This window comes from Gekko japonicus, unplaced genomic scaffold, assembly GCF_001447785.1.
Source record: "Gekko japonicus isolate JY-2015 unplaced genomic scaffold, Gekko_japonicus_V1.1 scaffold1834, whole genome shotgun sequence".
In the NCBI taxonomy this organism is placed as follows: domain Eukaryota; kingdom Metazoa; phylum Chordata; class Lepidosauria; order Squamata; family Gekkonidae; genus Gekko; species Gekko japonicus.
Genome location: NW_015172609.1, coordinates 60,939 through 82,004, shown reverse-complemented (window position 1 = coordinate 82,004; position 21,066 = coordinate 60,939). Strand labels below are relative to the sequence as shown.

General features: G+C 44.5%; 1 protein-coding gene across 1 annotated transcript in view; it reads right to left on the bottom strand.

Annotated features, from left to right (window-relative positions):
• DKK3 (dickkopf WNT signaling pathway inhibitor 3) overlaps positions 1-21,066 on the bottom strand; it is a 53,133-nt gene that overhangs the window by 27,237 nt on the left and 4,830 nt on the right. Inside the window, exons 3-4 of the mRNA XM_015421628.1 lie at positions 7,175-7,309; positions 5,991-6,074 (exon numbers count right to left, since the gene is read on the bottom strand). Of these exons, the coding sequence (XP_015277114.1) occupies positions 5,991-6,074; positions 7,175-7,309 (219 nt within the window). The remainder of the gene's footprint in view (positions 1-5,990; positions 6,075-7,174; positions 7,310-21,066) is intronic.

Here is a 21,066-nt window from a genome sequence, read left to right as displayed (position 1 = left end):
ATCTGGCCTTCCAGGGATCAGTCAGGGTTGATTTCTTTTAGGATTGACTGATTTGATCTTCTTGCAGTCCAAGGGACTCTCAAGAGTCTTCTCCAGCACCATCGTTCAAAAGAATCTATTCTTCGGCGCTCGGCCTTCCTTATAGTCCAACTCTCGCAGCCATACATGACTACTGGGAATACCATTGCTTTGACCATGCGGACTTTTGTTGGCAGGGTGATGTCTCTACTTTTTATCATGCTGTTTAGGTTCGCCATCGCTTTCCTCCCAAGGAGCAGGCGTCTCTTAATTTCATGGCTGCTGTCACAGTCTGCAGTGATCTGGGATCCCAGGAATGTGAAGTCTGTCACTACTTCCACGACTTCCCCTTCTATTTGCCAAGGAGTGATGGGGCCGGATGCCATGATCTTAGTTTTTTTGATGTTGAGTTTCAAGCCAACCTTTGCACTCTCCTCTTTCACCCTGAGCAAGAGGCTCTTTAGGTCCTCTTCACTTTCTGCCATTAGAGTGGTATCGTTTGCATATCTGAGGTTGTTGATCTTTTCCGCAGCAATCTTAATTCCGGCTTCTGAATTATCCAGGCTGGCATTTCGCATGATGTACTCTGCATATAAATTAAATACGCAAGGGGACAATATACATCCTTGTTGTACTCCTTTTCCGATGCTAAACCAATCAGTAGTTCCATATCCTGTTCTAACTGTTCCTTCTTGACCCTTATAAAGCTTTCGCAAGAGACATGTGAGATGGTCTGGTACTCCCATCTCTTTAAGGACTTGCCATAGTTTGTTGTGATCCACACAATCAAAGGCTTTAGCGTAGTCAATGAAGCAGAAGTAGATGTTTTTCTGGTACTCTCTTGTTTTCGCCATAATCCAACGAATGTTGGCAATTTGATCTCTAGTTCCTCTACCTCTTCGAAACCCAGCTTGTACTTCTGGCAGTTCTCTATCCACATACTGCTGAAGCCCAGCTTGTAGGATCTTTAGCATGACCTTGTTAGCACATGAAATGAGTGCAATTGTGCGATAGTTTGAACATTCCTTGGCATTGCCCTTCTTTGGGATTGCATGGTGTGGAGAGATATAAACTTTTATCCTTCTCCTATAATATCATGACAGTCCATGCAAGGTCATAAACTACAACAGTGGTCTCTGAGTTTAATGTATTCAAAAGGAAGCTGGACAAACGTACATAGGACAGGCCTATCACTGGCTGTTACCCATGGTTAATGTAAATGATTAATCTAAATTCCAAAAATAAATAAAAATGATAGCTGAATGGGACTTCCATTTTCAGAGTCAGAATGTCTCCAACTGTCAGATGCTGGAGAACAGTCATCAGGTGATGGCTGTTGTTAGTACGCCCAGTTTGTGGGCTTCCCTGTGGCTCCCAACTGGCCACTGCTGGCAACATGATGCTGGATTATGTGGACCACTAGTTTGATCCAGAATGACTGTTCTTAAGTTCTTTAGACCAGAGGCCCCCAATCTTTTTGCGTGTGCTTTTGACACAGTGGGGAGGGGCACAACCACAAAATGGCTGCCACAAAATGCCACCTCTTACTTTCAGCCACAAAGTGAAGATCCTTGTGCTGTGGTGGCAGCTGCTACCAAAGCAACACTCTTAAACATCTGCAAGGTCAATCACATCTCCAGTGGCCAACCAGAAGTCTTGCTGGGCAAAAGCCTCATCTGGCCCCATGGACTTTCTAAAAAACACCTGGCAGGTACCAGGAATGGTGCCAGCAGGCGCCATGGTAGTGACTCTTTAGACATTGGACCTCAGTCAAGTTTCAGTCTCAAAGGTGAGCTGTCTTCAGAGACTCATTACATTGGCTCCTGGCACCAACTACTTGAATCCTAATGCTAGTATTCTAGCTTCCAATTTATGACCCCTCCTGCGGTATTTTTGTTGTGCCACATATGGGCTGATGGTAGTGCTTGGCCCACAATTCACCTGTTTGAGTGTGACGTGAGGGACTTTTCCATCATGGCCCCAACATGGTGAAATGCTTTGTCTGAGGAGGCTCGTGCCCTGCAGGACTTGTCTGTGTTCCACATAAGACAGAATTATTCCACCAGGCATTCCACTAATGTAATTTTGGTGGACTCTACCATCAACATTACTGATTTTTTATGCCAAAAGCGTTAGTTGTGTGCTGAGTTTTTTAGCTGGATTATATTGAAATTGTGGTTTTGTTATTGTTATTTTATTGCTATGTTCAGGGCTTTTTTTGGTAGAAAAAGCCCAGCAGGAACTCATTAGCATAATAGGCCACACCCAACAGCAGAAACTCATTGGCATATTAGGCCACACCCCCCATGTTACCAGAAGTGTGCTCATCCAGCCAAACCTACTTTTTGCTTCTTATTCTGTTTACCCTGTTTGTTGTCCAAACCCAGGGTTTTTTTGTAGCAGGAACTCCTTTGCATGTTAGGCCACACACCCCGAATGTAACCAATCCTAATGAGTTTCTGCTGTTGGGTGTGGCCTATTATGCTAATATGTTCCTGCTGGGGGTGGCCAACTTGGAAGCCAGCCGGAACTCCGTTCCTGTGTGTTCCTGCCCAAAAATAGCCCTGGCTATGTTGTTACCCGCCCTGAGGGAGGGGCAAGATTTAAAATATCAAAATAAATATATAAACAAACTCAATTTTTTTGGGTTTAATTCTTTCTATTTCTAAATACTAAAAAATATGAATGGGTAAGCAGTAGAATGGTTTTGTTTAAATAGCATGATTACCAATTTTAACTCTAAGAACAGGAGCATGTACGATAGTGTTTACCTTGCTTAGTACGTAGCAGCAGATTTAAAGAGGAAAGGTGGTTCAATTACTGCTGTCAGCAGTGACTCCTGCTGATGCACAAACTTTGTTTTCTAAAGATATCACAGTAACATCTCCCAGATATTAATAGAAGTAACATTGCTTACAATAACATGGATATTGGCACTGAGATGTCATCATAATACTTGCATATAATAGGAAAAACTGAGCAATCAAAACCAAAGCTGTAGGCAGTGGGAAAGAAAAACTAATGTCTTCGACACTGGGGGTTTTTTTGGTTTGGCATCCTAGCTTTCAACAGGAAACATTAACACTATAAAAATATTACTGGCATCTTTCTGACCAATTAGTATACAACAGTGAAGGCCAGTACCATCAAGACAGCTGGTAGCAATCGAGGAAGATCCAGTTTTTGGAAGCTCTTCAACTATATGTTCTTGGCTGTCCAATCAAAAACTAAGGACTGTGAGCCTCAAATGTGAAAGGATGTATAATACTTTTGCTTTCCAAGCCAATGGCAACATATTATGAGAAAGTAATACACTGGAAATCCTCCTCTCACCAAGCAAAAAAAAAAAATCCATCCTAAGCGCTGCAATCAACTATCAGCATTATCAAAATAAAGATTAACCTTTCTTTAGCAGTTTGTGCACTCTCTCTATGACATGGACTGCAAACCAAATTGTTTTAGAGTAGTGGATGCCAGGAACTGATGTTCTTCTTTGTTCCAAGGCACAAAGGGTCAGAAACACACTCAGCAGCTCACTGCTACCAAGAACATTTATTTTCAATTGATAAGAGCATTTCTCCCAAGCTTGATCTCTTGCTGTGCCTTAAAGGTTTGGGAAAAAAGGGGGGGGGGAGTGTCCTCTTCAAGCACAGTGTGACGAGGACAAACCCCAGCTTCCCTGAACTACCTGGAAGTAGGGGATAATATGAATGGGAAGGGGGGGGGCTGAGAACCCGTGGGAAGGTTTGTTACAGGTACAGATTGTGCCTGGATACCAGAGACCAACCCAAATTTTTGAATCTCTGACAAAGCACCATTATCTTGATATAGATGCCCATGTATATACTATCACACTGTGTACAGAACTTGGGGTTTGCCTGCATTTCTTCTGTTCCTAAAACCCCCTTCCAATCCACAGAAAGATCACCCCCAGGTTTGTCGGTTGGGTGAACATTCCATATATACATATGCAGGGCTGTTTTTGGGCAGGGACGCACAGGAATGGTGTTCCGGCTGGCTTCAGAGTTGGCCACGCCAACTACAGCTAAAACCTCTGTGCGCGTGGCTACAGAGGGAAGGCCTGGAGAGCGACCCCCCCAGCGACTCCGAAGCAGGTGGGCCAGGGGGGGGCTGGAATGATCGGGGAGGCATTTAAGGGCTGGCTTGCCAGGCATCCCTCAGCCGTGGGGCACCTGGGCAAGTCAAGGGAAGACATGGGGTGTGGCCTAATATGCTAATGAACTGTGCTGCTGGGGGTGTGGTCTATTATGCTAATGAGTTCCTGCTGGGCTTTTTCTACAAAAAGAGCCCTGTAACATATGTGTACACACATACACACAGAACTCCAGGTGGCTAGACGGTTAACTTTAATGAACTGAACACATGAAGTTGCCCCTAAATTAAAATCAAAATGAAATTTTCATTTGGTTGCATTATGTTTTAATTCATAGGCTTTAAGGTTTGGGAGAGATAACGGCAAACCAAGGGATACTGCTGTGTGAAAGAGTGCTGCTTCTTCCACCTCCCCAGAGGCAGCTAGGTATTTTGGGATTGCACTAGGCCATAGTTTGTTATTACATCTGAAACACCTCTAGGAAATATAAACAACAAACATCCATAAACAGTAATGAGAGAGGTAAGAGATGGCACTTCCAGGAAACCAAGCCATTTTTAAAAGTTTCTTTAATAAATCATTTCTGCTGCAGTTAGAATGTATATATGTATGATGCTTTCACATTAAATTATACATAATTTATAGAAGTCAAACTTGGAACCAGAGAAAAAGCAAGGCACATATAACTGGACATGCACCATTTATCCTGGGTCTGAACTCGAGCTGTGAACTGACGTAAAACTTTTGGATGAAAGCCTGACATCTATGTTAGAGACGACCAATCCCAGATGAAATCTGAGAAAGGAAAACTTAGTTTGAGTATGTAAATGGCGCCTCTCAACAATGCAGCGCCTTCCAAGAACTGGACTTCGGTGTCAGTACTGGCAAAAAGCCCAGTTCCTGTTCTAGGGACTTGAAACAGATATTTCTATTTGGAGGCCTGCAGGATATCATTTGAACTGCTATCAAGATGCAGTGTGAAGAATATTCTTCCACAATACTAAGGCACAAAGCTGTGTTTCCACTAACTTATTTATTTAAAACAGAAAATATTTACAGCACTTACCAACTAGTTTTTCCCTTTACTGGGGTTTAGCTATAAAAAACAGCCTTTAAATGGACTGCCAAGTCCAATGCTAGGAAGATACATGCAGACAAACAAGCCATTGCATGCATCTATAGTGAACGTTCAGGAGAAATATTCTACATAATAGATGTAGAATCTCAATAAGCATTTCTGTTTAATAAAGACTGAGAGTTTGAACACATTCTCCTACTTACAAACTTCCCAATATTTTAAACACCACTTATTGCTTAAAGAATGAAATTATCTGAAACACTGGCTTGCAGTCATGGTCGACATTACTGAAGAAACCAGTGCCTCAAAAGTACCTCCAGCATAAGGTGTATCATGGCACAGGAAGTTCATAATATGAACGATTACAACTAGGGTTGCCAAGTCGGGAAGTGATGTGACGACGCCGGGCATGCTGGGGGCGGGGCCACGACCATCCAAGGGAAAACCAAAGAGTTTTTTCTCGGATGACCGTGGCCCCGCCCCCAGCGTGCCCGCGTCACTTCCGGGTGACATGCACGTCGGGGTGGGGCTCCCCCTGGGGCCTGATCTGCCGACGGCGGGGAACGGGCCTCTGGGGCAGGGAACGGGCCTCTGGGGCAAGTCCCCCCGGGGGGACTTGGCAAGCCTAATTACAACAAATGGGATTGAAATATAATCTACACTTTTAATGAGCATATTATGTACATTATAGATAAGCTTTATGTAGTATGACTACATCTGACATCTTTGCAGAATAAGTTACTTGTATCTCATTTCAGTTTCCAAAAGTAGGCTACTTACATGATACCTCTTACTCTCCCCTTCTTGTACTGATGTAATAACAGTTTCAGAATAACTAGCAGATCCCGTTCTATTATCAGTTGCCTAATAGTACAAAGAAATACAGTATGTTAGATCAAGTTTTTAAAGTCCTTTTGCTTCATTTTTGTCTAAAAATGCAGTAATATTTTTTAGTCCTTTAGATACAGAAACAGCACTTAGTTGCGGCTTTGAAAAAGATATTTCTTCCAACAAGAAAGCTTTTATAAGGAAGTCTGGACAGGTATGCAAATAGGCACAACACATCCAGCATGTAAAGACTTGCTGAAGTTCTTCCCCCACAGAGAAGCAACAGGAAGATTCAAAACATCAATCAACAATTAAACGGTTAAAAAACACTCTGTGGCAATCTAAGGACGTGATCTTTATAGGAGCTTTAATTTCACAGACTTCAATATGAACTGAAAGACTAGTACAGTTCACACATTTCACTCAACCATTCTATACACAGTTCATTCCCACTAAATAAACCATAAAAGTAACTGTACAGCATGAGCTTCCTAAAAGCCATGAAGTCATATGACACCTAGAACTGAAGGGGGAAAGGGTATACCATCAGGAGCTGGATGAGCTACAAGTCCTTTACCATTTATTACTACTTCAGAAATTGAAGAATTGTTTTTTCTCCTAAATGATACCATATGTATGGAATGGGATTGTGGTGGTACTGCCTGCATTAAAAATGTGTACTCAGCTGACAGAAGTTATGCTTGGAACCCAAAATACCTAAGCAAATTCAAAAGACTTCACTGGCCATCTAAAGCACATGAAAATGTAGCTTGGTTGCTTTTCCTGAGGCAGGTGTTTCTTAACTGTGATGCCACCATTGGGAAGGCTCTGCCCCAAGTTTCTGCCACAACACACCCTGATAGAAAGGCATCTGAAGCAAAGCCAATCAGTGGCCAAGGAACTTAATACGCAAGATGATGCTCTCTTAGTTATACTTTACAGGCAATAAGCAACACTGTGGCAAATAAGCACACTGATAGCAGAGCGAACAAGATTTCATTACCACATTAGGATGTGGGCAGCACAATTCCTTAGCTTAACCTTCCAAACAATTCTGACAACAGATCTATGTAAAAGGCATTACAAGAATCTAATTGGATCTCATACACATATTATATACAAAAGGCAGCGCCTACCTTACTGATTTCCTGGTGAATATGTACAGTTTTGTTTCCAAGTTTTGTATCTGTGTCAGATTCATTGTGATAGTTGGGAGGAAGCTGGTCAAAATCAACTGTTACCTGTTTAGAATCGCCTTCTTCTGCCTCCATCTAGCAAAATGATGATTTAGAACAAGTTAGAATCATTACATAAAGTACCAAAAAATAAAATTTTATTCTAGGTATCATTCAGTAAGTTAGGTACATTAGGAGGAAGCAGACCCAGCACAAAGACATTTTCCAGATTGCCCTAACATTCCATTTTCATTCCCCTATTTTATCAGGGTTTGTTTTTTTCCCTTGTGTCCAGACACCTCCGTTAACATCCCTGTGCCATCCTGGTTGTCCTCATTTCCCCCAACTCTTTCCTAAACTAGTTTTTCACAATTTCCCCCCAAAACACTGCAGAATGAATTTGCAAGATAGCTTCTTGCTCGAAATGTGAACAGGTTTTTTTTTGTCTCATGGATAGCCTCTTGCTCAAAACATGAACAGTTTTTTCCATAAAGGGCAGATTTGGGTAGTGGTTTTTAAAAAACTGCATGCCAGTGTTTCAATATTGGAGGGTGCCTGTGCTGAAGCAAAAGTTCAGTCCCATTCAGAGGCCCAACACCAGCAGCCAATCATTGCTTTGCTTATCATTCCTTCATTCACACTCAAGAGCAGATTCTGCGATGTCTCTGGGCATCATTTTCAAATACATTTTGCAGCGCATGCAGCTAGCCTGAAAACATGTGCGTGAAGGAAACAAGCTGTTGTGAGCTGTGTACTGATGCAAGTCAGGGAAAGGAATTAAAAACGGGGGTGGGGAGCCAATGAGAGAGAACGCTCAAACGTGGGGGAAAGAGGCAACCAAAAAGGGGTGAGACGTGTACATCAGGTATCAACTCTGATAGGCAACCTGTGGTGTAACCCTTTCAATATGCCTCACACAGCAGATATGAAAATACACCTCTGTGATGGACAGTGCCTTCGTAGCTACACGATTCCCCCCTTTTTTATCTTTTAACTGTCATGACCCCCCAATCAATCTTTGTACTTCAATACATGTGTTTGATTAAAGAGATAGGAACCAGCTAGTGAATCTCCAAGCTTAAGAAACATTTTTCCACTAGCTTGTTTTTGTTGCTTAATGCAGGTAAGGAGATAAGGCAGGATTCTTAAAGTCAGATTTTATTCTTCTGTCCCTCTTACAACAACTGCTCTACTTTTCCTCCTTACTCTGCTTTCTCTTTCAGTAGAGAGGGGAGTCGTCTGCCCACCAACAGGCTACAGTCTCCCTAATAAGACACACTTCTAATCAACAACAACAAACTAGCCTGCAAAAACTGGAATTAAAATACAGCACCTGCCTATGCTATCTTTTCTTTATGGGAGGAAACACAATTAACTCTGTCAAGGCTCCATTCCGTAAATTCTGTCTGCCAATAAGAGCGCTAGCTGTATGAACAAAAGCTTATGGACAAGTGGAAATGCTGGCAAGTGAAGACTAGCTTAATCATACTGAACCTGGTTCTATTGTAATCTTTCAAGGATTTAATCTAAAACATGGGACATCACAGTTTATATAAATCACAATGTTTATTAAACAAAATTTATATTCCACCTTTCTGCCCCCACAAGGGCCACGAGGGCAGCTAACAGCTTAAAAGACACACACTAAAATCGTATTTTAAAATCATTAAAATCAACCCCAACACATATCACTAAAACAAACTTAAAATACTGTTAAAATATGTATAAAGGCATAAAACTGCTATTAAAATTCTAGTCAGGAAGGAGGGGTCCACTGAGGGAATGCCAAATGAAACAAAAAAAAAGTCTTCACTCATTGACAGAAGATGGCAACAGAAGGGGACAGATGGATCTCTCCAGTGAGAGAGTTCTAGTGCCACCACAAAGAAGGCCCTCTCCTGGGTTGCCACCAGCCTAATCATATAAGGCAGCGACACCTGAAGCAGGGCCTCCTAAAATGACCATAGAAGTCAGACAGGTTCACAAGGGATATGGTTGCCATTCTCCAGTTGGGGACAAGCTCCTGCCCACCACCAGCCAGCTGGCTATCGGGAGGCAATCTCCCCCCCAAAAAACAGCAACATCACCTGAAATAAACGCAATGTAGCCGTCCTCTGAAGTTTGCTCAATTTCATGTTCATTGCATCTATGACACTGTCTAACCATCTCATCCTTTGCCGTCCCCGTCTTCTTTGACTAGAGTGTTTGCCAAATGGTTTAACATTATATAGGTATTTCAACACTACCCACTTTGATAAAGGTATACACGAAACGAGACGTAATATGCATGGTTCACTGGTGTTGATGGCATTTGAATTGCTTCCGAAAACTGAAACCGAATACTGAAAAAAAGGATTTACAAGTTGGTGAAGAACACCCTCCCCTTTTTTGCACTATACGTCACGGTTGTTCGCTTCCTTTCAACTTCCATCCCGTGATCTCTCTCTTTGGCTTGCAAACTCCACGTGGGACCTGGAATCTCCAGACAACAGAGATCAGTTCCCCTGGAGAAAAGGGCTGCTTTGAAAGGCACACTCTGGCACCGGCGTAATCTTCGTGGGGGCTCCGGGGCTGGAGCCCCCACCGAAATTTCCTAGAAGCCCCGCCCACCAGGCAGAGGCGGCGTGCTTCGGAGTGGGGTGGGGGCTAGGTGAGCCTAGGCGCGCCTCGGCGCATGGCTACTGCCGCGTCAACCGGAGCCCGGCTTTTGTTAGCGGGCGCCTCTTTCTACTCTCCGCCAACTAAAACACAGTGCCATTACCAATAATGACACACCACAAGCCCTAACCCTAGTTGTCCAGCAGTTAGAAGAAGAAGAAGAGAAGAGATTGGATTTATACCCCGCCCTTCACTTGGAGTCTCAGAGCGGCTTACAAACTCCTTTCCCTTCCCCTCCCCACAACAGACACCCTGTGAGGTGGGTGGGGCTGAGAGAACTCTGACACAGATTGCTCTTTTTCAAGGACAGCTGTGCCAGAGCTTGTGACTGACCCAAGGTCATATCAGAAGGTGCAGGTGGAGGAGTGGGGAATCAAACCCGGTTCTCCCAGATTAGAGTCCACACACTTAACCACTACACCAAACTGGAAGAGTCTGTGTCCACCAGCTATATGCAAACCTGTTAATTTTCTGATGGTATAGTATATAGTTAAGGTAGCAGAGCCGTGTTTTCCAATTTTTTTTAATCTGCCAATTGCCACGTTTCTGCCAAAAAAGGCCCAAGGCAGACAACAATAATAATACAAGTTAGACAATATAAAATAAATATGTATCAAATACGGAAGTACTGCATTAACACTACAGTCAGTTTTTAAGTACTAAGGATTAATGTATCCTTAGTACTTAAAACTAGTGACTTTTGTTGCTTCATTTGGATGCTCAGTATAAGGTGAAAAGCAGAGGATCACGGCTAACTACATGAACAAAAGAAATAGCTCAGTTTAGAACAAGTTGAAAGGTCCCTGGGACATTTTTTTTTCTTGAGGAGAAAGAACAGGATATGCAATGGGATCAAACTATTCATTTAAAGGTTGTATGGAAAAAGGACAGTATTACTGCACTGATAAGAGTAAACCTGTCAGAGATCTGAATGCAGTTCTCTGATCCGTGGAAACTATCTTGTTCAGTGTCTGAAAGACAGTTTTCGATTACCCATTCGGAAATGGGAGAAATAAGCCACCGCCCCTTCTTCAATTATTTGTATATTCTTGCACATTAAAGCATGACAGTAAACAGATGGCAAACCCATGAGCAAGCGGACACAGCTAATTCAATACATCCTGGATGCAACTTAAACATCTAACTCACCAGCTGATATTTTGCACTCCTTTATTCACATGCCATAGACTGCCTCTAGTTTGGGCTAATGAAAAACAGAATTTCTAAGGCGTTTCTGTTCCCTTTAACAGAATTCTGTCCATGCCCCTACTTTAGAGGTAAGAGGAGCTTCATGCTCCTCCTAAAGTAACAAACAAGCAGTGGATTTGGAAGAGCAACAGGGGTAACTCTGTATACTGGATATTGTTTTAAACAGGCTTCTCTTTGTAACCTTGCCCACCCCTTTCTGTTGTCACGAGCTTTGAGAATCCATGCCTCTGAACACTTCAGTGCAGCTGCTGAAGTGAACTCACAAAATTCTATGCTGGAATAGAATTGCATGTATGCCCACTGAAGTGTGTCACACACGTAACAATTTACAGAGGGGTGGGGGCAGGAACAGCAGCCCATAGCAGCATTCCTGGCACCTGTACCTCAAATGTCTTTCCATGAAATGAGCCACAGGCACAAAAGGGAGATGCAGGGTTTGGTTTTTTTAAAAAAAAGAGGTGCCAGAACTCTCGAGAGGGAAATGAAGTTTTCAGTCTGTCTACTGAAATCTCAAGAACTTTTAAGCGTTTTTAAAATCATTTTGTTGAAGAGGTTCCGAAACTCCGTTCCGGCGCGTTTCCTGAGGGAAGGTGAGGCAGTTCCCCCAGAAAAAAAGCCCTGGGAGATGTAACCAGCTTGCAGGCACCAGAGCCCTGAGGAAAACTGAGGCACTTCCAATTTCACACTTCCTGGAGAAGGAGGAACGGCCACTCTGCAGCAGCAACTAGACTGCCTCACTTCCGACCAACTCCAGCTAGGTCCTGAAGAAACTGACTGGCTTACGCTGTTGGGTCTTTGTCTTTTCCATGTCTCACCCAGCCTCTCCCTTCCCTCCTCAGCCATTTAGTTTCTGCACGCCACTTCCAGCAGTTGCTGCTGTTCTTCCAGCTGGAGTCTCTGTATGGGGCAGGCCCTGAAGGGGCACCTATACCCAGGTACCGCTGCCTATCCTGAGGCCAAAGTTCAACAGGTGCACTCTCCTGGGGGAAACTGGCAAACATGGGTGCAACACTAGCAGAGGAATCAGCCTGGCCCAGCCATGAAAGAAACAAAGAAGCACCTATGACCAGGAGTGATAGGACAGGCAGCTGCGTGCACTTGCCATGGCTACAACCACCATGCTGGCTGGCAAGACAAGAGTCAGGTCAGCCTCACTGAAAACGTGTCCCCAGCAAGGGAAGGCAAGTGCAGCACAGCAGGGTGGCTGGCACAAACAGCACCGCTTTGAGGAGGGGACCCAGAGGTGGGTTTCACAGCCAGGTTGCCATGCAGAGAAGCCAAGGAAGAGGTGATATTGGACAGGCTGTAGTGTCTGGCTGGGCTGTGGGCCATGCTGCATGGGGTGTTGGGGGTGGGTGGGTAAAAGACAAGAACATACTTCCTCCCAGGGGTCATTTTGTAGAAAAAGAGGTGCAGGAGCTCATTAGCATAACTCATTAGCATAACTCATTTGCATATGCCACACACCCTGACCTCACTGGAAGCGTGTCATAAGGCAACACCCACCACTCAGGCTCCACTGGACTGTTTTGGATTGCTAGCTATTGGGGGACGGGGGTGGAACGTGCAGATCTGTCCTCGCAGAGGAGGGAGAGCTTGTACCTGAATAAAATTTGGTCTTAAAGGTGCCACTGGACTGTTTTGGGCTGGGGGGGGGTCTCTGCAACTTACCTGGCTGCTTCTTGCTCTGACTGAGGGCTGCTGGGAGCAGGGGGTGGGGCTTGTTGCATGTGCCCACCCCCTGAACTCTTTACTGCTTCCTCCTCCTCCCTTCTCCTTTTGAGTGTACCAGGAGCCATTAGGCAGCCTGAAGCAGCAGCCAAGGGAAAGTCAGGCAGAGAAGACAAAAAAGGGGAAGAAGGTGGCTTGGCGACTTGGACCTGGATGGCTGGTAATGGTACCTGTATGTATGTCTCCCCCTGTACGCCACACAGGCTGCAGCACACACAGCCGCTTTTAAGGTGAGGGCAGCGCTGTGCCTCAGTCTCTGTGATTACCATAGAGATTAGGAGGGGAAATCAGAGCATGTCACTGCCATTTTTCTTCCACTTTTCTGTCACTGAGTAACTTTAGGCCAATCATTAAGTCTCTGGGTGCGTGCAGACAGGCAGCTAATCCTGGCCCGGCTCAAATTTGATCCTGATCTTTTTTTTTCTGGTGTTGGCACGACCAGACAGCTCCCCCCGTGAATCACCTTACCACGTGCTGACGCTGCTGTGGATTGTCTAGATGGCATCCCCCTGAAGGAGCCGTGTGGTTGTGGTTTAAAAAAAAATCCGTTGCGCATGCACATATGTGCTTGGTTTTCCGCGCATGTGCAGAATCGCGTAGTTAAAGCACTGCCTGAGGGACACGTAGCCAAAATCCCTATGCCTCCCCATCTCTTCCCACGGAGCGACCAACAAGACAGTCCAAGCATACCCAACTTCTTCTTTCAGTTTCTGTTCTGATGCAGACGGCCAGTCCCGACCATCCCCCCCGGCCCTGGAGATCTGGATCAGTGGAGGGACTACTTTGCTTGGGGAAAGACCTACGTTGTCCTCCCTCGAGGTCCAATTTCAATTAACGAGGTTCATTCATTTAATGGGCCATTGATTAATATGAAACTGCCTTGAACGCTTGAGTGGAGCTCTGCAGCTATTGTGCGTTTATGCGCATATCGCTTGGTGATTTTTTAAAAATGGTGGCCATTTGGGATGGTCTGGAGTAAACCATCCCAATGGGCTGATTGTGCACTGGAACAATCAGATGGAGGAAAGTCCATCATTGGCCCGTCGGCAAGCAACAGCACCAGACTTTCAGTGGTATCTTTTAAGTACGGCTCCCTGGTGGGGCAAAACGGGCTGATCACGGAAGCAGCACCTTTCCCAGATGTTGCTGTCTGATCGTTCCCATTCTTGCCTGGGTCGGATGTAAAGACCTGTCTGAACACGACCTCTGCCTGATCCATCATTTAACCTGATTGTGAGGGCATGGAAGAAAACCCTAGCCAGTCAATGGAGCTGCAGTTTTAGTTTCATTTGATTGAAATGCAGCCACACTAGCTCCCTCCCTCCCAAAAGTTCCCCCTTCCTCCCTTTGTGAAAGGAATCAAAGAATAGACCACAACAAGGAAGGATGGCAAACACAACTTTCATTCAAAAGGTTAAAAAAAGGTCACTCACTGTAAATGTAGGAAAATTAAATTAATGCAGACAGTTTAAAAAAAAATGCCAGTGGTTAGTCCCCTTTCCCCACAATAGGAATCATTGGAGAAAATTATACCTGCTCCAGTAGGGACCTACTTCAGACGTCTGAAATTTAACCCCTTGATCCAATTTGCCTGAAACTTGGGGGGAGACTTTAGATTAGAGGGAGGACCAGGGCTATTTTGGGGCAGAAACGCACAGGAACGGAGTTCCGGCTGGCTCCCAAGTTGGCCACACCCAGCAGGAACTCATTAGCATAACAGGCCACACCCAACAGCAGAAACTCATTAGGATTGGCTACATTAGGGGTGTGTGGCCTAACATGCAAAGGAGTTCCTGCTACAAAAAAAGGCCCTGGGTTTTGACAACAAACAAGGTAAACAGAATAACAAGCAAAAGGTGGGTGTGGCTGGATAACCACACTTTTGGTAACATGGGGGTGTGGCCTAATGTGCTAATGAGCTGTGCTGTCAGGGGTGTGGCCCCAAATGCTAATGAGTTCCTGCTGTTGGGTGTGGCCTATTATGCTAATGCGTTCCTGCTGGGTTTTTTCTACAAAAAGAGCCCCGGGGAGGACTATGTTCAGTGCAAATTTGGTGCTGTTATGAACAAATGAAGCTGCTTCCTACTGAATCAGACTTTTGATCCATTAAGATCGGTATTGGCTAGTATGACTGGCAGCTGCTCCCCAGATCCTTCAATAGATTTCCTGTTGAAATTAATGATTCCAAAGTGTTGTAACCCAAAAATCCACAGATTTCAACTCTGAACTTCACCAGTGTACGGCCAACTGTGCTACTTCAGCATTCTGCTGCTTCATTCTCTGCATTTGTGAGCCAGAGCTGAATTTGGGTCAAGTGATTTTTTCAGCTCCTATCATGCAGAAATGTTTTCATTCCTAAAACACTCCTCCACATGAAGCCTGCTTGGTGACCTTGCCCCAGTCACAGTTCTCTCAAAACTTTCTCAGCCCCTACCAACCTCACAAGATGCCTGTTGTGAAGAGAAGAAGGGAAAGGCGATTGTAAGCTGCTTTGAGACTCCTGAAGGCAGAGAAAGGCAAGATATAAAAGCCCACTCTTCTTCTTCTTAATAGTTCATTATTAAAAGAGACATACTCAGTGTGCAAAACTATTCTAAAGTTCTGGGGAAAAGGTTATTCGGAAAATTCAACACCACTCAAAGCAACCTGACAGAAATTATATGTAAAAAGCTAGCTACCAGTAAACAAAATATAATTTTAATCAGAGGTCATTTCGGGGGGGATTGCGGGGGATCACAGTTTCCCCAGGTGAGGTATGGGAGGCGGGGCAGATGACGAAGCCCCGCCCCCTGCTTCCGGCCGCCCCACTTCCGGCCCTCATTCAGCCAGGAGGAGGCAGGAGAAGAGGGAGGGTAAGTTGCTTCCTCCCTGCCTCTCCCCACCCCTGCCTGCCTGGGGCCAGGGAGGGCCTTCACGGGGCTTCCTTGCACTCCCGCCGGCCTTGCAGGTCCACTGCCGGGCCCCTCATGGGGCTCGGCAGTGGAGCTGCAAGGCCAGCGGCGGCGGCCGGGACCGTTGGGGGCGGGGTGTGTGGCCTTATGACACACTTCCGGTGATGTCAGGGGGTGTGGCATATGCTAATGAGTTATGCTAATAAGTTCCCCTCGCTCTTTTTCTATGAAATTACCCCTGATTTTAATCATTCTTTAATAGTATTTCAATAATAGTGCCAAACACTAATTTTACTACACATTAAAATTACAGTGTAGTTACTCATCTAGCCAGCTGAAATAGGGATGGAATCCAAGGCTATGTGGAAAAAGAAGTAATCAAATCAATATACACTAACCAGAAAATTTAAAAATGAAGACAGACACCCAAGATGTTATAGAAAAATAAGAATTGCCAAACCACAAACCCCCATAGGCTTTTAAAGTGCTATTTTAACGCTTAAATCAATATGGTATACTCAGTTTTGTTAGTAAGGGAGAGCCAGTTTGGTGTAGTGGTTAGGTGCACGGACTCTAATCTGGGAGAACCGGGTTTGATTCCCCACTCCTCCACTTGCACCTGGCTGGATGACCTTGAGCAAGCCACAGTTCTTGAAGATGACCCAATTCTAAACACACAAGACTGGAAAGCAAAGCCATATGTTTCCAAGTAGTGCATTTAGGATCAGGGTGCCAGTGACAGGAAGCAACTGGGCAATCAGAAGGCTTGTCACCACCATGTCATTAAAGAATGCTGCGCAAGAGACAAAACAGAGTCATACGTAGGCAGTTTATAGAATCAAAAACTGATCTTATGCCTCTCACAAGTACTCAGGGTGTAACCTCTAAAATGAGGTGTCAAAGCTCAAGGTTGCCTGAACGTCACATCCCACAATATGGAAATGTTCTCTTATCTGAGATAAGTGGCTGTTAGCTGTTCTGTCCCAGGAGAAGAGCACACTGCAGAGGGTCACTGCCCATATTCTAGGCCTGAACTCTTAACATGAGAAACAGATCTCAGAACTCAAAGGGTCCACACTGATTTCTTTCTTTTTAAAAAAGTAATTAAGGACTTGGTTCTAGATGGGTAAAGTCATCTACTGTGCAGTTCAGAAGAACAAGTACTACAGTGCAAGTGTATTTGAATTCCACACACACAAAAATCAGTGCAGCTGTATTCTTTTCCATTTGTCAAGGCAACATTTTCATGCAGCTGGAATTGCTCAGTTATACAAACAAAAAGCTTTGGGTTTTCCCCCTTCAGAATACTTCATCTAAGTGGTTCTCAAATATACAATTTTTTTCACATGGAAATCACAGGCTCAAAAGGCCACATTCTAGCCTCAAAATAAATGCAAGTATATTATATCTGCAGGGTAAGACTTCTCCCTGTCTTTCCCCACCTCACAATTGCAAACTCCCCACCTCACAATCACAAATCGCCTTTAAAAACTCTCAGGAGGGTTTCTCTCGTGCTTCTCTAAACTGAGTTCAGTGTGAAGAATGAGGAAACAAAAAATGTATGTGGAATATTTTTAAAACCTGCTCCTTAAAAAGTAAAAACAATGGATTGCAGCTTTGGATATTATTTGTTTCATCAGAGGAACAACATTTCTCTTTAGAAGCCCAGCTAAGAAACAATTAACTGACTATTTAGGTGGACTGTTTCAATCTAGAAAAACCTGTGAGACAAACTGTTCAGTGAACCATCACATTTACAGAAAACACCTCTTAACACGAGAACAAATTTAGAGTCCAGGGGCACCTTTAAGACCAACAAAGTTTTATGCAACGTATGAGCTTTCACACACTAAAGCTCATACCTTGAATAAACCTTTGTTGGTCTTAAAGGTGCCACTGGACTCTAAATTTGTTCTACTGCTTCAGAGCAACACGACTGACCATTTGGATCTACCACCTTAAGAAAAAGCCCAGCAGGAACTCATTAGCATAATTGGCCACACCCAACAGCAGAAACATATTAGCATATTAGGCCACACCCATGACAACACAGGTCATTAGCATATGAGGCCTCACCCCTGTGTTACCAGAAGTGTGGTCATCCAGCCACACCCACCTTTTGCTTCTTATTCTGTTTACCTTGTTTGTTGTCAAAACCCAGGGCTTTTTTTGGAGCAGGAACTCCTTTGCATGTTAGGCCACACACCCCTAATGTAGCCAATCCTAATGAGTTTCTGCTGTTGGGTGTGGCCTATTATGCTAATGAGTTCCTGCTGGATGTGGCCAACTCAGGAGCCAGCCAGAACTCCGTTCCTGTGCGTTCCTCCCCAAAAAGAGCCCGAACTTCTACTGCTTCAGACCAACACGGCTGACCATTTGGATCTACCCTCTTAAAATTGTTAACAATGATGATAATTCATCACTTTTAAAAAGTTAACTTCACTGTTCTACAATAATTGTCAATTTCTTAATTAACATAATTAAGAGACCAGCGGACAGTAAAGTGGATTTCTAGTGAATTAAGATTATGATTTAAAACACTCGAATAACATTTCACAACATTGGATCATTCAACTGACAAATCTTTTGACTGATCAAAATGGCCAGCCTTAAGGAGATGTCTTCCATTACATTAGTGCTGGCCAGGGCTAGCCCTAGCTTATTTTGCACCCTAGGCGAGGATCCCTTCTGCCCACCCCACCCGTGCGCCCACCAATTTTCAAAAATAAATGCATTTTAGGAAGAATGAAAAACACAAATATTCAAGAAACTCCCAGAGTACGGGGCCAGGTGCAGTTTGACGCCCCTAAGGGCCGGCCCACTCTAGGCGATCGCCTAGTTTGCCTAGTGAGTGAGAAGGCCCTGGTGCTGGCATTATAAGATGTCTGAATTTTCCCAGCACTCAAAGGAAATATTTTATTGTTGGGGAAAAAATGTGTTTTCTTGCTTTTTAACTAATGCATCAGTCATATGCAAGATAATGTGGCACGTGCATAATTAGTGGTGTTCTTGCATCAGGGATCATGTCTAACTAGAAAGAAATGAAACCATATTGCATCCTCATGAGGTCTGTAACCTGTTTGTACTTATGAGCTGTCCCCTGCTCTGCCATTCAGCTACAGAACTCACATAGTCCTGCAACCATTTCACAGGTCTTTGTATTTACATTGTGGATGGAAACATGTTTATTCAGAAATACTACCGTGTCCATTAGTTAGACAGCCCAGAGGGTTTACACAACACTGCCTTCTAGGTCATACTGCACCAAACACCAGATTTATGCTTCAAGCAGCCATTCAGTATATTTATGTAAAATATTTATATTTTACAGAACTGGTAGGTAATGTAACGTGCATAAGGTATGATCAGGCCACATAACAAAACTACAAACCCTGAGTTAAGAAGATGGCCACAGTCTGCCAACATTTAATGCTTTTAAGCATTATGAATCGAGATAATGAAACATGAACATCAGCAACTCACAGTGTTTGCTTCTGATACGTACGTATGCAGTACAACCTCAGATCCTTCTCTGGTTCAGACCCCCTTCTTCACTCTAGTGGCTAATCAGAGGTAGGGAATAGGGAAAGGCTCTCTTTCTCCCTCAGCCCCCCTGCTCCCCCCCCCCCCATGCTTCTCTAGCAGGGCATCCTTTAGAATGCTGCCCATAGGTTACCTGAATCATAATGCCTGACTACGGCCCCGGTCACACGGGAGGCTTTGATCCGCGAGAGGGACGGATTGGGGGCGCAGCAAGCAGGCTCGATCCCACTGTAGCATCTGGGAAGCGGCGCACACCCGTCCCCAATACGTGTCTTCCGGCCGAAGATGCAGATAAAAAAACCCCCTACAAAACTTTACTACTTACCTGAAAATCTGCAGCAGGGGCGGCCGTGGGACTGCCGGCGCGCCCATCTCTGGCAGCATGCGAGGCCCCCAGCCAAACTGCGCAGGCATGCACATGCGCAGCGGGCTGCCTCGCTCACCAATCTGTGGCTTCCCCCCCCCCCAGATCGGGGGAACAACTGCGTGGCGGCTTGGGGGATCTCTCTGATCCCGCTGCTGCGCGTCTCTTTTGATGCGACTCAAAAAAGCCACACTTCAGCCGCACCTTTTCCCCCAGTGTGACCGGGGCCTACATTTCCCAGAGTGCCATCAGATGCTGCCAAAACAACATCTAAGGCACTGAGGAAAGAGAGAGGGGTCAGGAGATGTAGAGAGGTGCTCTCTCTCTTTCTGTTCCCTAGTGGTACTCTGCCACGACTGCTGTTTCCATGCCATGAGGGTGAAGACTGGTGGCTCACCAAGGAAGACCATCTCGTCTCATTTCTAAACTTGGAACAGGGCTTGGGTGGGGAGAAGGTGCTATTTTATGGCTTTATTTACAAATAGCTTGGTCTCTTGTGAAGTCAGCCCATGGAGTGCGGGGTGGGGTGGGGATCTCCCATAACTAACCAAGAAACTACAAGTGGGAAGCACTATATGGGGTCACCGACAGATTACTACTGCAGTGAAAGTAAATTCAAGAGCTGCCGCAAACCATTCCCATTATCAAGATCTGTGATGTGGCTGGAAAATGAGTTCAGACTAAACCCCACCCTAATACTATTGGCCAGAAAGACACATAAGTAATTGCGGGGAAAGGAAAGTGGAACAGGAGCAGCAGATCAACATACTGTCCTTTGTGCAAAACAAACACAATGGTTTGCAGATGAGGGAAAGGGCCTCTTTCTGAGGTCTGCACCTGGGTTCATGTTAGCAACAATGAATACTCTCTTTGTGAGAGAAGGTTGCTGTTTTCACAGAGTGTGCAAGGTAGTGCTGTAGCTGTTCTCTTATTCTGTCCCGTTCACATTTTTTCCACGTTGGCCCTGGCATCTGCTGCTTCCGGAGATAAATGTTAAATTCCTGTTCGAGTCTTTGAAACTATGCTGCAAAGTTTATATTAGCTGTGCAAGGGTTTGTCCCGTGTAAAATTACATCCTACAGTGGAAACTTCTCTTGTGGCCATGCAGTATTAGAACAAAATGAGCACAAGTCAATACAAGTACATTTTAATGGGAGCAATATTCAAAAGGTGGAGACACCATTCACAAGGCCCTCAGATCAATCACACAGCAAAGCTTATTACACTCCTCGAAATGGTTTACATTATCCACTACTGTTTAAAGTGATTTTCGCATTTAGATGTCAATGTATACTGAACTGTCCTAATGCATGCAAACTTCTCCAATTTTCAAAAAGACGGTATAAAAATCCCCAAGAAGAAATGTGTCACCTGAATCCAGAACATCAATTGAAGAAGAAGAGAAGAGATTGGATTTATACCCTGCCCTTCACTACCCAAAGGAGTCTAAGAGCGGT